General features: G+C 42.3%; 1 protein-coding gene across 1 annotated transcript in view; it reads left to right on the top strand.

The window, feature by feature from the left end:
• pla2r1 (phospholipase A2 receptor 1) overlaps positions 1–17,329 on the top strand; it is a 71,204-nt gene that overhangs the window by 28,225 nt on the left and 25,650 nt on the right. Inside the window, exons 10-17 of the mRNA XM_033024135.1 lie at positions 819–925; positions 2,681–2,850; positions 3,594–3,805; positions 5,825–5,970; positions 8,911–8,995; positions 12,592–12,724; positions 13,475–13,510; positions 15,852–16,024. Of these exons, the coding sequence (XP_032880026.1) occupies positions 819–925; positions 2,681–2,850; positions 3,594–3,805; positions 5,825–5,970; positions 8,911–8,995; positions 12,592–12,724; positions 13,475–13,510; positions 15,852–16,024 (1,062 nt within the window). The remainder of the gene's footprint in view (positions 1–818; positions 926–2,680; positions 2,851–3,593; positions 3,806–5,824; positions 5,971–8,910; positions 8,996–12,591; positions 12,725–13,474; positions 13,511–15,851; positions 16,025–17,329) is intronic.

Here is a 17,329-nt window from a genome sequence, read left to right as displayed (position 1 = left end):
CAGGTAGCATCTCTGAAGAAAAAGAATGGGTGACGTTTCAAGTCGGGACCACCTTCAGACTGAATGTAGAGGGGCGGGAACTAGAGGTAGGAAAAGGCAACAGATGACCAAGGTAAGGTGTAACCCACAATGGCCCATGTTGGCTGGGGTAGAGGTGATAACGAAGGGATACAAGGATGTGAATAGTGGAACTGGTAGGACGACTAGGGTGAGAGAGGAATGGAGGGGTTACTTGAAATTAGAGAAATCAACGTTCATATCATTGGGGTGTGAGCTGCCCAATCAAAATATGAGGTGCTATTCCCTGAATTTGTGTGTGGCCTCACTCTGACAGTGGAGGACGACCAGGACAGAAAGGTCAGTGTGGGAATGGGAAGGTGAGTTAAAATGGTTGGAAACCAGGAGATTGCGTAGGCCAAAGCGGACTGTGCGTAGGTGTTCAGCGAAACGATCGCCCAGTCTGTACTTGGTCTTGTTAATATATACGATCCTGCACTGAGAACATTTAATGTCCTTTGCAAAGTTTAACGGTGGTGTGCGGGGCAGGTATTTTTTACATAGAAGATGGTATGTGCCTGGAACGCGCTGCCAGGGGTGGTGGTGAAGTTGGATACAATGGGGATATCTAAAAGACTGAGATAGGCTCATGGATTTGCAGTGAATGGAGTGATATGGATCATGTGCAGCCTGAGGAGATTATTTTATCTTGGCATCATCTTTAGCATGGGCATTGGGGGGCAAAGGGCCTGTTCCTGTGCAGTACTGTTCTATGTTCCACGCTCTATATTGTCTGACTAAGGATGGATTTTATTCCTCAGGAATGGAAAAGATATGACGACTCGTGCTATCACATTGACACTTACCTGCAAACATTCGACGAAGCTTCAAAGGGATACCTTTGTACACTCGCCAGCATTGAGAACAGGTAACATTAAGATCACCGGACAAACTCTTTGTGATGGATGAATGATTCAGTTGTTGTGTTTTGTTACATGTGTCGGAAGGAACTGGTTTACACTGAAGATTGACGTAAAATTCTGGAGTAACTCAGCGGGTCAGGCAGCATCTCTGGAGAAAAGGAATAGGTGACGATTCGGGTCGGAACCTTTCTTCAGACTGTCATATCAATAATTTTCTTTCTGCATGAGATCAGAATTCATGTCACCCTCTATACTCCTTCTCAGCTGACCTGTGGTCCTTGATTGACCAAGTAACGCAAGTTGGATTTTTAGAATCCTGCTCTGGAAAGCAGAAATTCCTGCTTTAAACATCATTCAATGTCAACTCTCTATCAGTGACCAAACTCACAATCCAACCAGCCTCTTGGACATTGCTAACTCCTACTAAACTACCAACTGCAACTAAGCTGTCACCTACCAGGGTTCCATTAGCAACTTTGGGCTTTGTTTTATCTGTTGGAGCATTTTTAAAATGTTATTGAACTTATTTATTTATTCTCACTTGTTCTACGTTACCCAACTTTCTCATCCACTCCCTACACACTGGGGGCAATTTACAGAGGCCAATTAACTTACAAACCTGCACATCTTTGGGATGTTGGAGGAAACCAGAGCACCCGGAGGAAACCCACATAGTCACAGGGAGAACTTGCAAACTCTACGCAGGCAGCACCCGAGGTCAGAATCGGGTCACTGATGCTGTGGGGCAAGGCTCTGCACGCAGCACTACTGTTCCGCCCTTACTTCCATTACATTGAGATCCAATACAATTCCAAGGCACAATGTTCCTTTCACAACAGTAGCAAAAGTGTTTCACACAGAATATCCACAGAGTACAACTTCATGCAACACCAGTAGCTCAACACCATCTCAGATATACTCAGATATACTGATCTCATAGAGGTAGTCATGATCTTATAGAGGTGCACAAATCATGAGAAAAATAGATCGGGTAAATGCAAAGAGTCTTTTGCCCAGAGTAGGAGAATCGAGAACCAGAAGACATAGGTTTAAGGTGAGGGGAAAGATTGAATGGGACCTGAGGGATAACCTTTTTACACTAAAAGGTGGTGGGTGAATGGAACGAGCTGCCAGAAGAGGTAGTTGAGGTAAGTACTATCACAATGTTTAAGAAACATTAAGGATAGGTTAAGAGGAATATGGGCCAAACGCAGGCGGGTGGGACTAGTGTATGTGGGACATATTGGTCGGTGTGAACACGTTGGGCCAAAGGGCCTGTTTCCACATTCTTTGACTATATGTGAGACACAGGTTAGAACTGGGTGTGTTGTGAGATACACAGGAGGGGAGACCAGAACAAGACTTTAGACTTCAGAGAATCAGCGCAGAACCAGGCCCTTCAGTGCACCTTGTCCACGCCGACTGGCGATCACCCCGTACACTAGCACTATCCTAGAGACAATTTACAATTTTACTGAAGCCAATTAACCTACAAACCTGTACGTCTTTGGAGTGTGTGAGGAAGCCGGAGCACCCGGAGAAAACCCATGCAGTCACAGGGAGAACGTACAAACTCTGTACAGACAGCACCCTTGGTCAGGATCTAACCAGGGTCTCTGGCACTGAGAGGCAGCAACTCGACCGTTGCACTGCCTACAGATGAATGAGATGTGTGAGCTTCTCTGACTGATACGGAAAGTATAACTAGTGTCGGTTTGTTCCTATATTTAATTTTTTAAGTTTTCTCTTATTTTCCATAGATTTGAACATGCTTTCATTGATAGTTTGATCAGCAATTTCGCCAGAGAAAAAAATAAATACTTCTGGATCGGTCTTCAGGATAGGAATCGCACAGGCGAATATACATGGTTAACAACAAACAATCAGAAAATACCGGTTACTTTCACAAATTGGAATAAGGATCAACCAGGTGAATAACCAAGCTGTAATATTTATTGAAAAATAGATTAATTAATGTGTTACTTCCAACAATAACTTTAGCATTTTGTCATTTGTTAATTAATGTATTTACATTTGCATTTATATTACAAGAATGTTAATTTGCAACTCTTGTACTTTAAGATGATTGATAAAAACTGTTTTAAAGGAGATGTGTGGGGCTAGTTCTGTTTTACAGAGAGTGGTGGGTGCCTGGAATGCATTGCCAGGGGTGGTGGTGGAGGCAGATTTGATGGTGGTTTGTGGATTGACACATGGATATGGATCATACTATATGTGGTCAGATGAGGTTAGTTTATCTTGGCATTATATATTTTGAACATAGAACAGTACAGCACAGAAACGGGCCCTCTGGCCCACAATGTTTGTGCCGAACATGGTGCCAGGTTAAACTGATGTCATCTGCCTGTACATCATCCATATCCCTCTATTTCCTGCACTTACATGTGCCTGCCTAAAAGCCTCTTGAACACCACTATCGTATCTGCCTCCACCATTGCAATGCGTTCTAGACACCTACTACCCTCCGTGTTACAGAAACATGCCCCGCACATTTCCTTTAATCTTTCCCCCTCTCACCTTATAGCTATGCCCTCAGTGTTGGACATGTCCACCTTGGGGAAGAAGGTTTTGACTGTCTATCCATGTTTCTCTGTTGTACTTTTCCAAGTTATATAAGTTACTGATAATCTTTGTGCTTTCTTTGCTTTTCAGCATATTCAGGTGGTTGTGTGGCATTAGTAAGAGAGAAATCTCATATACTTTGGGAAGTTAAAGATTGTAAAACCTTCAAGGCCTTACCTCTATGTGAGGACAAAGTAGCATCAAGTGTAAAAGTGGACACCTTCCCTGATCCAACCATGAAGGCAAACAACAAATGTCACTTTGGATGGGAGTCAAGATCAGACCTTCACAACTGCTTTAAGGTGAAAACATTTCAAGATAGCTGTGAGAAAATTATAAGCAAAGTTCTTTTCACCATTTTTGCTGTACCTGTCATAGCTGACAGTGGTAGAACGTATAACATCGAACAGCACAGTGCAGGAACAGGCCCTTTGGCCCACAATGTCAGTGCTGAACATGATGCCAAGACCAACTCTTATCTGTCTGCACATAATCCTCTATTCCCTGGATATACATATGTCTGTCCAAAAGTCTCTTAAACGCCACTATTGTATCTGCATCCACCATCACCCCCGGCAGCGTGTTCCAGGCATTCACCACAATCTGTGTTTAAAAACAAAACTTGCCCTACACATCTCCTTTAAACATTGCCCCTTTTACCGTAAAGCTTTGTTCTCTAGTATTTGATACAGATCCACCACCGATTTTCAGACAACTGATGGCCCGGCACCTCCTTTAATGTGGACAAAATTACCCGAGTACACTTGAACTCCCACTGGAAGTGTCCCCCCCCCCCCCCCCCCGAAAATGTGGCGCCTTGGCTGGGTAAGGCTGCCGATCACGACCACATCGGGACTTCCACAGCCGATCTGCGGGTCGAATTTGTCCCCTGCAGCCAGGGATCTGGAACACAACAACAAAATCTCTTAACTTGTAATATGAGAAAACAGGAGAAGGATTGTCACCTGGCACCTCCCACGTGCCCACCATTCAGTGTGATCACACCCTAGTGCCCAAGGCTTCATCTACTCTTCTCTGCCTCTTTTCCGTCGTCCTCAGTTCCCTAAACTTTATCTACTTTCTTCATAAATACCCCTACAATCCAGCCTCCACAAACCTCCGACATAAGAAAATTCCAGATATTTTAAGGATGCCATTAAGCTGGAAAGGGTGCAGAGAAGATTAACAAGGATGTTGCCAAGACTCGAGGGTCTGAGCTACAGGGGGAAATTGGGTAGACTAGGACTTATAGAAGTGATCTTATAAAGCCACAACGGGAATAGATATGGTGAATGCACAGTCTTTTACACAGGGTAGGATAATTTCTTGCAGAGGGTTAACGGTGTATGGAACGAGCTGCCAGAGGAGGTAGTTGAGCCAGGTACAATAACAATTTTTGTTTCCAGAGGTACGGCCTGTCCCACTGAGTTACTCCAACATGCTGGGTTTTTTTACCTTTAAATGATATTTGGACAGGTGCATGCATATGAAAGGTTTAAAGCAGTATTGGCCAAATGCAGACACCTGACACTAGTTTAAATGGGGCTTGTTGTTCGGCATGGGCAAGTTGGGTCAAAGGACCTGTTTCCGTGCTTTATAACTGAGATTAATACCCTTTTAAAATACTTTCCTTTTCATCTCAGTTTTAAATGACTGCCTCAATTTTACATTCCCATATTCAAATTCTCCCATGAATTCAAACATCTATCCTGTCATATCCAAAAGATTTTGCATGTTCCAATAAGATCATCTCTCTTTCTTCAAAAGGAATTTAGAAGGATGAGAGGGTACCTCATTGAAACTTACCAATTAGTGAAAGGCCTGGATAGGGTGGATGTGGAGAGGATGTTTCCACTGGTGGGAGAGTCTAGGACCAGTGCCATAGCCTCAGAATAAAAGGACATACCTTTAGAAAGGAGGAGGAATTTCTTTAGCTAGAGGGTGGTGAATCTGTGGAACTCATTGCCACAGACAGCTGTGGAGGCCAAGTCACTGGTTATTTTTGAGACGGAGATTGACAGATACTGGATTGGGAAGGGCGTCAAAGGTTATGGGGAAAGGCAGGAAAAGGGTTGAGAGGGAAAGATAGATCCACCATGATTGAATGACGGAATACACTTGAGCTGAATGGCCTACTTCTGTTCCTATGACTTTTGAATTTATAATCTCCAATGAATCTAGATGCAATGTCTTTAGACTTTGGTGACAGACTGCCAACTCAACTCAGAGTGTAATGAGATGTATATGCAACACATGCTTTACACTGGACTTTTGAGCTTGTGGGCTGTAATCTTTATAAATCTAAATATTTATGCTTGAAGGTATTTCATCGTGAGAAAGTGTTAAGAAAGAGAACTTGGGAAGAAGCAGAGCAGTTTTGTCAAGCATTTGGAGCACATCTTGCCAGTTTTAACCATTACAGTGAGGAGGTTTTTCTGAATGAAATTTTGGGATGGATGTTTGCCAGGTAAAATGTATATCTTATATACGTTATATTTTTGAATACAGTGTGGTTATTCATTTACTCTTCTTTATGTCATTGAATTTAAACATGGGATACTTATAACATTTCTTTTCTCTATGCATTTTGACTTGTTTGTCTAAAATCAAGTGTAATGGCAATTAAATGGATTTATTTTTGTGGCACTGTATATTACAGTTGAACAGCATATTATAACATTAATTGGTGGAACATGTATTTTCTTTAAATAATTTTATTTGATAATGGCTTTATACTGTTTGAAAGAAGATTCTGGATTAGAGTCATAGAACTATACAGCATGGAAACAGGCCCTACGGCCCAACTTGCCCACACTGACCATCTCTACTCTAGTCCCACTTAGTCCCACATTTAGAGGGATTTGGCTCATATCCCTCTAAACTTTTCTTATCCGCGTACCTGTCCAAGTGTCCTTTAAATGTTGTTATTGTACCTGCCTCAACTACCTCCTCTGGCAGCTTGTTCCACCATTCTCTGTGTGAGAAAATTGCCCCTCCGGTTCCTATTAAATCTTTCCTGTCTCACCATAAACGTATATGTCCTCTGGTTCTTGATTCCACTACTTTTCCTTCTTCCTTAATTACTTTTCAACTATATATCAATAGATTTGCATGACTGTTCCACAGAAAAAAAATCAAAGGGTGAAAATAGGCACATATTTATCAAACCAATTATCCAAATTATCCTAATTTATTACCTTGCGTGGGTGCTGTGCCTTTGAGCAAAATGAACTTAAAATGACAAGCTTTAGTCTTTAACTTTTTGTACAATTTTAATAATTAGTCTTAAGTATAAAATATATGTCCTTGCTTAATGGGTAAGATGTTATTTTTATCTCCAATTATGCAGTATTTTTTAATATGATACTTTGTTCAATGGAGAAGTGTTTTTAATGTACATTCTCTAGCGATTTAATTCTTTGAAACATTGCAAAAACTGGAACGAGGGGAGGATTTTGCTAATTTTGGTTTAGTTTAGAGATGGAGCATGGAAACGGGCCCTATGGCCCTCCGAGTTACCGCCGACCATCGATCACCCTTTCATTCTTAATCTACGTTAACCCATTCCCTCCACACTAGGGACAATTTTATGAGGCTAATTAAGCCACAAACCCACACGTCTTTGGGATGTGGGAGGAAACTGCAGCACCCGGAAGAAACGCACCCGTGATCAGGATCAAACCATGGTGTCCAGCGCAGTGAGGCAGCGACTCCACCAGCTGTGCCACCTTGCCAAATATTTTTCACATTCCAGTCAATGAGAGACATGACCTTGTTAAAAAGGGGTTGACACAAGTATGCAAGGATATTTATTTATTTTATTTATTATTTATTAGTTATTAGTTATTTATTTCAGACATATTGAAATGACCTTCAGAGTCTACAATCCAAAGAGTCATTGGAAGTTAAAAAAATGTTGGTTTAGTGAAAAATGCCGTGTGAGGAATAAATTAACTTAAAGGGACAAGTTAACTTTGCTCATTTTGGTATTAATTATTGGCTAATTCTTGCAACACTTCAGATCAGACAAGTCATTCTAAATGGGGATTGACTGATATTTCACTATTACAATTACTTTTTGGCAGTCCACTGACAAAGCTCTTTATTTTAAAAAAAACATAGAAGAGTGCAGCACAGAAATGGGCCCTTCGGCCCACAGTGGGATGTTGATGAAATAATGTAAGTATTTCACAAGCTGTATTATTGATAATGTATGATCAATTGCTATCTTATCTTACTTTAACGTAACTATTTTCAGCTTTGCTTGAAGCAGATAACATGGCTACAGATTTTCAGACCCTAGTCTTGGTTTCCCTCTCCCTCCCAAATATGATTGTACTGGAAAACTACCAAAATGATAAAAGTAAACACAAATAAAACTAGCCAAGTGACAGGGCGAACCAACTGTTTCCGTGCTGTAAGAGTCTATGACATCTGGGGGGGGACTGAACAGACAACGTTTTTTAGATCGGAATCTGAAGAGCATGGATCAGACAGACGCTGCCTGACCCACTGAATTACCCTTGTGCTTTGTTTTTATCTCTAGATTTCAGCATCTGCGTGTGTGTCTCCGTAGAACAGAGTTAGATGCTGCTCTTTTGAAATGATGGGAACTTTTAGTCTTTGGTTTATCATAGTGAAAGAACACATAGTGAAAGAACACATAGTGAAAGAACACAATCGAGAAATCTTGAGTGCCTTTGAAATAGATCATTTAGTTTAGTTTTAGTTTTGAGATATAGTATGGAAACAGTCTCTTCGGTCCACAAAGTCCACGCCGACCATTGATCTCCCGTTCACACTAGTTCTATCTTATCCCACTTTCTCATCCACTCCTCACACACCAGGGGCAGTTTACAGAGCACCAATTAACCACAGTTCTTTGGGATGTGGGAGGAAACAAGAGCACCCGAAAGAAACCCATGTGGTCACAGGGAGAACGTGCAAACTCCACACAGACAGAACCTGAGGTCAGGATTAAACCGTGTTGCTTGATTGATTGATTTTATTTTATTAGGGACAGTGAATATTAATAAAACATTTGCATGTAATATGCAAGATTGTAGCCAGTGTCTAATTTCCATCTTTAGTCCCACAGTGTTCTCTGGCACTGTGAGGCAACAGCTCTACCCACTGCGCCACTGTGCCACCCTGGAGGGAAATATTGCACGCTCATCAAAACGAAATAAAACTCATGAAGGTTTTTAATATTGAAAATATAGAATTTAGAAAAAAAATCAGCTTCAATATATTGTCTGAAGAAGGGTCGCGACCCAAAACATCACCTATTCTTGTTCTCCAGAAATGTTGCCCGCTAAGTTACTCCAGCATGTTGTGTCTTTCTTTGGTAAACAAGCATCTCCAGTTTCTTGTTATTACAGCCTAAATATTTTGTTTCCCTTTCTAGGGAAGATGAAAGATGGTTTTGGATTGGCTTTAACAAAAGGAATCCCACTTCAGCTGGCTCCTGGAAATGGAGTGATGGCAGCTCAGTAAGTCATTACTAATTATTTTTACTTCTCCCTGTGACGATGTGGATTTTCTCCGGGTGCTCCGGTTTCCTCTCACGTTCCAAAGAGGTGCAGGTTTGTAGGTTAATTAGCTTTGGTAAATTGCCCCGAGTGTGTAAGGAGGGGAAGTGAAAGTGGGATAACAGAATGAGTGTGAACGGGTAATCGGCGGTCGGCATGGACTCAGTGGGCCGAAGAGCCTGTTTGCATGTTGCATATCAATCAATCTAAGAGACAAAAGACAATAGGTGCAGGAGTAGGCCATTCGGCCCTTCGAGCCAGCATCGCCATTCAATGTGATCATGGTTGATCATCCCCAATCAGTACCCCGTTCCTGCCTTCTCCCCATATCCCCTGACTCCGCTATCTTTAAGAGCCCTATCTAGCTCTCGCTTTAAAGCATCCAGAGAACCTGCCTCCACCTTCTCCTGAGGCAGAGAATTCCACAGACTCACAACTCTCTGCGAGAATAAGTGTTTCCTCGTCTCTGTTCTAAATGGCTTACTCCTTATTCTTAAACTGTGGCCCCTGGTTCTGAACTCCCCCAACATCGGGAACATGTTTCCTGCCTCTAGCGTGTCCAAACCCTTAACAATCTTATATGTTTCAATAAGATTCCCTCTTATCCTTCTAAACTCCAGAGAGTACAAGCCCAGCCGCTCCATTCTCTCAGCATATGACAGTCCCGCCATCCCGGGAATTAATCTTGTAAACCTACGCTGCACTCCCTCAATAGCAAGAATGTCCTTCCTCAAATGAGGGGACCAAAACTGCACACAATATTCCAAGTGTGATCTCACTAGGGCTCTAGAGAAAGAAATGGTTATACCAAATATATGGTTCGATAATACAACAAGAAGTATTCTAGAGAACAAGGATAGGTGACATTTCAGATGTCACCCCTTGAAGGATTGGACCCCTTCTGAAGAAGGGTCTGACATGAAATGTCACGTATCCATGTTCTTCAGAGATGCTGCCTGACTGCTGAGTTACTCCAGCACTTTGTGTCCTATTTTGTAAACCAGCATCTGCAGTTCAATAATGGCATTTAGGAGACTTTTGGATTGGCGTGGATATGCAGGGAATGGAGGGATATGGATTATGTGCAGGCAGATAAGAGTTGGTCTTGGCATCATGTTCGGCACAGTGATTGTGGGGCGAAGGGCCTGTTCCTGTGCTGTACTGTTCTAAATTCTATGTTGTTCACTTATTCATTTTGGGAAAACAGCTCATCATTGAAATATTCCTGTTGATTTTTTTTTTGTTTTAATTTCCCCAAAATGTGAATAAATTTGAAGCAAACTCTTGCAGATGGATCTCCTGACAAATGTCATTACATATTGGTTTTCAAGTTTAAAATTTTCTCAAATATATGATGGTATAATTCAGGCTTTCAAATCATCTGCTTTGGTACCTCGTGGAATGACTGATAGTGTTTGACAAAAATCTCCCGCTGGCACTAAAGTGACACTTGCTTTTAATTTCATTTTAATTGTGGTGGAAGATGCTGGAGTCAATTATAAAAGATGAAATAGCGGCACATTTGGATAGCAGTAGCAGGATCGGTCCGAGTCAGCTTGGATTTACGAAGGAGAAATCATGCTTGACTAATCTGGACTTTTTTGAAGATGTAACTGGGAAAATGGACAAGGGAGAGCCAGTGGATGTAGTGTACCTGGATTTCAGAAAGCATTTGATAAGGTCCCACATAGGAGATTAGTGGGCAAAATTAGAACACATGGTATTGGGGGTAGGGTGCTGACATGGATAGAAAATTGGTTGGCAGACAGGAAACAAAGAGTAGGGATTAACGGATCCCTTTCAGAATGGCAGGCAGTGATTAGTGGGGTTCCGCAAGGCTCGGTGCTGGGACCGCAGTTATTTACAATATACATCAATGATTTGGATGAAGGGATTCAAAGTAACATTAGCAAATTTTCAGATGACACAAAGCTGGGTGGCAGTGTGAACTGTGAGGAGGATGCTATGAGAATACAGGGTGACTTGGACAGGTTGGGGGAGTGGGCAGATGCATGGCAGATGCAGTTTAATATGGATAAATGTGAGGTTATCCACTTTGGTAGTAAAAACAGGAAGGCAGATTATTATCTAAATGGTGTCAAGTTGGGAAAAGGGGAAGTCCAATGGGATCTGGGGATCCTTATTCATCAGTCACTGAAAGTAAGCATGCAGGCACAGCAGGCAGTGAAGAAAGCGAATGGCATGTTGACCTTCATAACAAGAGGAGTTGAGTATAGGAGCAAAGAGGTCCTTCTGCAGTTATACAGGGCCCTAGTGAGACCACACCTGGAGTATTGTGTGCTGTTTTGGTCTCCAGATTTGAGTTAAAACATTTTTGCTATTGAGGGAGTGCAGCGTAGGATCACGAGGCTAATTCCCGGGATGGCGAGACTGTCATATGTTGATAGAATGAAGCGGCTGGGCTTGTATACTCTGGAATTTAGAAAGATGAGAGGGGATCTTATTGAAACATATAAGATTATTAAGGGTTAGGACATGTTCCCAATGTCGGGGGAGACCAGAACCAGGGGCCACAGTTTAAGAATAAGGGGTAAGCCACGCAGTATGACTCTATGTTCAAGAGGCACGTAGACAGTTACGAGGGAATGGAGGCAGACTGGATTAGTTTAATTTGGCACCATTATTTGCATGGACAGTGTGGGCCGAAGGGTCTCATCCTGTGTTCTGTTCTATGCTCCATTATGTCTGAGAGAAAGAACCAAGTTTAGCGCAAAGCCAAAGAAGTGTTTTCAATAATACAACAAGAGGCTGTTTAAAATCATCAAGGAATCTTTTTTTATTGCTTCTTGTGGACTGGGAAAAACATTCGTTATTAATCTACTTTTAGTGAAAGTTCAAAGACAAAACATGATTGTCCTTGGTCTGGCATCATCATACATTGCTTCCACAGTATGGGGTGGCACAGTGGTAGAGTTGTTGCCTAACAACGCCAGTGACCAGGGTTCCAACCTGACTACGGGTGCTGTCTGTATGGAGTTTGTACCTTCTCCCTGTAACTGTGTGGGTTTTCTCTGGGTGCTTCGGTTTCCTCCCACACTCCGAAGATGTACAGGTTTGTAGGTTAATTGGCTTTTCGGTAAATTGTAAATTGTCCCTAGTGTGTAGGAAAGTGCTGGTGTACAGGGTGATCGCTGGTTGGAGTGGATTCGGTGGGTCAAAGGGCCTGTTTCCCACGCTGTATCTCTAAACTAAACTCTCACCTTAAACCTGTGTCTTCTCATTCTTGATTCCTCGATCTTGAGTAAAAGACACTGTGCATTCCCCTATCTATTCCCTCATGATCTTACACACCTCTATAAGATCACTTTCGTCCTCTAAGGAATACAGTCGTAGCCTGCACAATCTCTCCCGATAGCTCAGGCCCTCAAGAAAATAAAAAATGTGAGCAAAAAAAACTTTTTGAATTTTCTCCCAAATGGTCACATAACAAATAAAAATCAAATGATTTATTCATTAGGAAATGAAAAATAAATAAACTGAAGGAAAATAACTCATGTTGTCTCTGACTGTCTATCTTGTCGTTGCTTGTTCTGCAGGTTGTGTCTCTGTTTTCGCTGGACAAAGATAAAAATGACGACCTCAGAATCTGCGCTGCTTACAGATTTGATAAAACCCTTGCACCTTTTCAGTGTGATGAGAAGCTGGGATGGGTTTGCAAAATGCCAAAAGGTAAAAAACATGTTTCAAACCATGAAGGTAGACAAAAATGCTGGAGAAACTCAGCGGGTGAGGCAGCATCTTTGGAGCGAATGAAATAGGCAACGTTTCGGGTGGAAACCCTTCTTCAGACTTGAAGGTGTTGGCTTCTCTTAGTGACACCATGCACTGGTACTGTGAACCGGCATCTCTACACGTTGTGGACGCAGCCCAGACCATCACGCAAGCCAACCTCCCTTCCATTGACTCCATCTACACTTCACGTTGCCTCAGCAAGGTCGCCGGCATAATCAGGGAGCAATCTCACCCCGGTCACTCCCTCTTCTCTCCGGTTGGTAGGCAGATGGTTGTAACAAAGGCCAGGCATGAGAAGATAGTGGGTGTCAGACAAATGGATTGAAGAGTTGCAAATTGTGAAGCCAGAGGAAGGAATGTAGATGGAGGGAGAGGGGCAGAAACGTGCAAATCAAGGTGGGGTACGGGGGAGGGATGGGGGGGAGGGGGAGAGAAAAAAAAGGAGACGGGTGTGGGGGAGAAAGGTGGGAGGGTTGGTTAGAGGTTACCTAAAATTGGAGAATATTTATTGAACAGATAACACTAGAAATACAAACAAGCCAAACTCAAGTGTACCAGCACCATTTAGTCCACAATAAAGCACTGACAATCAGTAATGTTGCTAATAAATAATAATAAATAAATAATATATAATAATAAATGATAATAAATATATTAAATAATACATCTAATATAATTTTTTTTCAGGAACTGAACTGAAAAAAGCAGACTGGTATGTTGACGGTAAGCATAAGTAACTAAACATAACAAAGTTAAGTCCCCAACACAGCACAGTGGCTGCAAAACTACAAAAGAGTTATACATTTCACAATGAACTATCTCCATACCTGGGTGGCACTGTGGCGCAGCGGTAGAATTGTTGCCTCACAGCGCCAGAGACCCAGGTTCTATTCTGACTACAGTGCTGTCTGTACAGAGTTTGTATGTCCTCCCTGCTTCCTCCCTACAGCCATCAGGCTTTTAAACACAAAACGCTCCAAATAAGCTCTGAACTCCATTGACGTGGGCATCGGTTTTGTATTTTTGCACTATTATTGTTTGTTTTATGTGTCTGTGTGTGCATCTGTGTCTGTGTCTCATGACCCGTTTCTTCCGGGTACTCGGGATTCCTCCCACATCCCAAAGTCATGCAGGTTTGTAGGTTAATTGGCTTCTGTAAATTGTCCCTTGGTCTGTAGGATAGAACTAGTGTACAATGATCGCTGGTTGGCACAGAATCAAGACGATAGTCAAGAGTTGAATTGTGAGAAGGAAGAAACTGCAAATGTTGGTTTACCAAAAAAAATGACACAAAGGGCTGGAGTAACTCAGCGTGTCAGGCAGCATCCCTGGAGAACATGGATAGGTGACGTTCTGGTTCAGTCTGAAGAAGGGGCTTGACCCAAAACGATCTCCAGAAATGCTGCCTGATCCGCACTTTGTGTTTTTGTTGAATTATCACATGTAGCGACAACGGAACAGGAGACTTAAGACATTATTGAGGGAGAAAACAAGATAAACATTTCCTTAGAATGGGCGGTGCGGTGGAGCAGCGGTCGAGTTGCTGCCTGGAGAGTGGCAGCAGATCCGGGTTCAATCCTGGCTACGAGTGCAGTCTGTACAGTTTGTATGTTCTCCCTGTGTCCGTTTTCCCCGGGTGCTCTGGTTTCCTCCGACACTCCAAAGACGTTTTGTAGGTTAATTGGATTTTGTGAAGATTGTAAATTGTCCCTAGTGTGTAGAGTAGTGCTAGTGTACGGAATGCTCAATGGTCAGCGCACACTCGGTGGGCCGAAGGGCTTATTTCCGCGCTGTACCTCTAAACTAAACAAAAGCCTTGGGTCTCTGTAGGATAGCAACATCACATCATAAAACCCATCACACCTCTTCAAACAAAGAAATGTTGTTCTTTTTAGATCTAAGCCCATTTCTAAAAAGAAAATGCCACTATAGGGCACAGATCCTCGCAACAATTAAATAACTCACTTGGATGCAATGGCACTTCCTCCTTGATAGCGGTGGATTGCATCAGAGTAGTGGAGATTCCCTCAGGGTAACTCCTTACTAACATAATGTTCCATTTTTCCCCTCCCCCGTGTTCACAATAATAATTTTTGTGGTGTAGTTGGTAAAGTACCTGCCTGGGATTTTCAGAACCAGAAATTCAAAAGTGAGAAAGATTCTTCTCTGGTTTTAAGAACGCAAAACATGGAATAGTACCTTATAAGTCCTACTAGTTTGCATCCTTGTATCCTTTTCGTTATCACACCTTCCCCAGCCAACAACGGGTCATTATGGGCTCCACCCTTCCTGAGGTCATCTGTGGCCTGACCTGATTTGTTCTGGCCTTTTCTCGCCACCAGTTCCACCCACCCTCACCCCTCCCCACCACTTCTATCTTTCAGTTTGAAGAAGGGTTCCAAGCCAAAACCCTCACCTATTCCTTTTCCCCAGAGATTTTGTTTAGTTTAATTTATTATTGTCATGTGTACCGAGATGCAGTGCAAAGCTTTTTGTTGCGTGCTTTCCAGTCAACGTAAAGACTATACATGATTGCAATCAAGCCACCCAGAGTGCAAATAAAGTTTTAAGAGTGGAGCGATTGTAATGTATGATCGTAGTTCCTCTTCTAGGACCAGCTCGCTGAGAATAGCCTGGCTTTAGCACCATCTTGCACGGTGTTTATCTTCTAATGCTAACGGGGCGGCACAGGGATGCAGCTGTTAGAGCCGCAGCCTCACAGCGCCAGAAACCCAAGTTTGATCTTGATCTCAGGCACTGTTTATGTGGAGTTTGTACATTCTCCTTGTCTGCGTGGGTTTCCTCCAGGTGCTCCGGTTTCCTCCCACATTCCAAAGACGTGCGGGTTTGTAGGTTAATTGACCCTCTGTAAATTGCCCCTAGTATGTAGGGAGTGGGATCACGTAGAACTAGTGTGAACAGTTGATCGATGGTCGGCTTGGGCTCAGTGGTCCCAAGGGCCTGCTTTAAATGTTGCATCTTTCGATTCAATAATGTTCTTTGTTAGTGGCATGTGTAGCTGCATCATTGTTAAAACATATTGTGAATTGTTTCCTCTGTATAGAAGAACAGCTGGCATTTGCACCTTGGTTCTTCTTTCAAGGAGCGGAGTATTTGTTCTTTGAAACCGAAGGCAAGTGGCTGGCAGCGGTTGTAGCCTGCAGCCTGATGGGAAGCAACTTGGTTTCCATAACGACCCAGAAAGAACAGAACTTCATTCAAAACAGGATGTCAAGGGTAAGGTGAACTCTGAAGAAGTTTCACATTGGAGCAGAATAACCAATGATATCACAGGTCAAGTTTAGTTTGGTTAAGTTAGGTTTGGTTAAGTTAGGTTTGGGTAAGTTTGGTTAGGTTTAGTTTAGTTAGGTTTAGTTTGGTTAGGTTTAGTTTGGTTAGGTTTAGTTTGGTTAGGTTTAGTTTGGTTAGGTTTAGTTTGGATAGGTTTGGTTAGGTTTAGTTTGGTTAGGTTTAGTTTGGTTAGGTTTAGTTTGGTTTAGTTTAGTTTGGTTTAATTTTGGGTTTAGTTTAGTTTTTATAAAGGACATTTCCCACCCCGGACACTCCCTGTTTGAACTGTTGCCGTCAGGCAGACGGTGCAGATCTACAAGGACAAGGACAAACAGACTTAAAAACAGTTTTTACCCCACTGCTATAAAGGCACTAAATGTAGCCGCCAAGGAACGCAGGGGCGATACATACTAAGGGACTGTGGTACACTGTGAAATCGACAGAAGGATGTAGGGTTGGGTGTTTATGCGTGCTATTTTCATGATATTTATTTTAGTTGTTTATCTTTTTTTTAATATTTTACCTTGTATGTATCGTTAGCTTTTAGAAATGTTTGAATGGTGCACTGACTGTCTGACATTTTTAAATTTCGTTGTACATGATTCATGTTACAATGACAATAAAGAAACTATTCTATTCTATTTAAGGTTTCGTTTCTTTTAGAGATACAGCATAGAAACAGGGTCTTCAGCCCACCAAATCCATGCTAACCAGCGTTCACCCTGCACACACTAGCACTATCTTCCCCACAAGGAACTATTTCCAATTTTGAAAGGCAATGAACCTTCAAACCTGTACGTCTTTGGCGTGCAGAAGGAAACCGGAGAAAACCCACTCACAGGGAGAACATTCAAACTCTGTACAGTCGGCACCTGTAGTCAGGATCTACTCATGTAAAGGATATAACGTTTACTGCAAAATAAAGTCAGTAAAGTCCAATTAAAGATAGTTCAAAGGTATCCAATGAGCTAGATGGGAGGTCAGGGCCGCTCTCTAGGTGGTCTTGACCTCCCAACTACCTCCGAATCAGATCGAAGTCTTGAAAACACAACCTGGATCACTTTTGTTTATTCAATTAAATAGTTAGGAATGTGTCGTGGACTAGAACATAGAGCAGTACAGCACAGAGAATGCCCCTTCGGCCCACAATGTCTGTGCCGAACATGATGCCAAGACCAACTCTTGTCGGAGCAGACGCATTGGGCGGAATGGCCTAATTCTACTCTTATGTCTTATGAACTTGCATTTTGA

Source organism: Amblyraja radiata, chromosome 7 (assembly GCF_010909765.2).
Source record: "Amblyraja radiata isolate CabotCenter1 chromosome 7, sAmbRad1.1.pri, whole genome shotgun sequence".
Classification (NCBI taxonomy): Eukaryota; Metazoa; Chordata; class Chondrichthyes; order Rajiformes; family Rajidae; genus Amblyraja; species Amblyraja radiata.
This window is presented reverse-complemented; position numbering and strand designations above follow the sequence as displayed.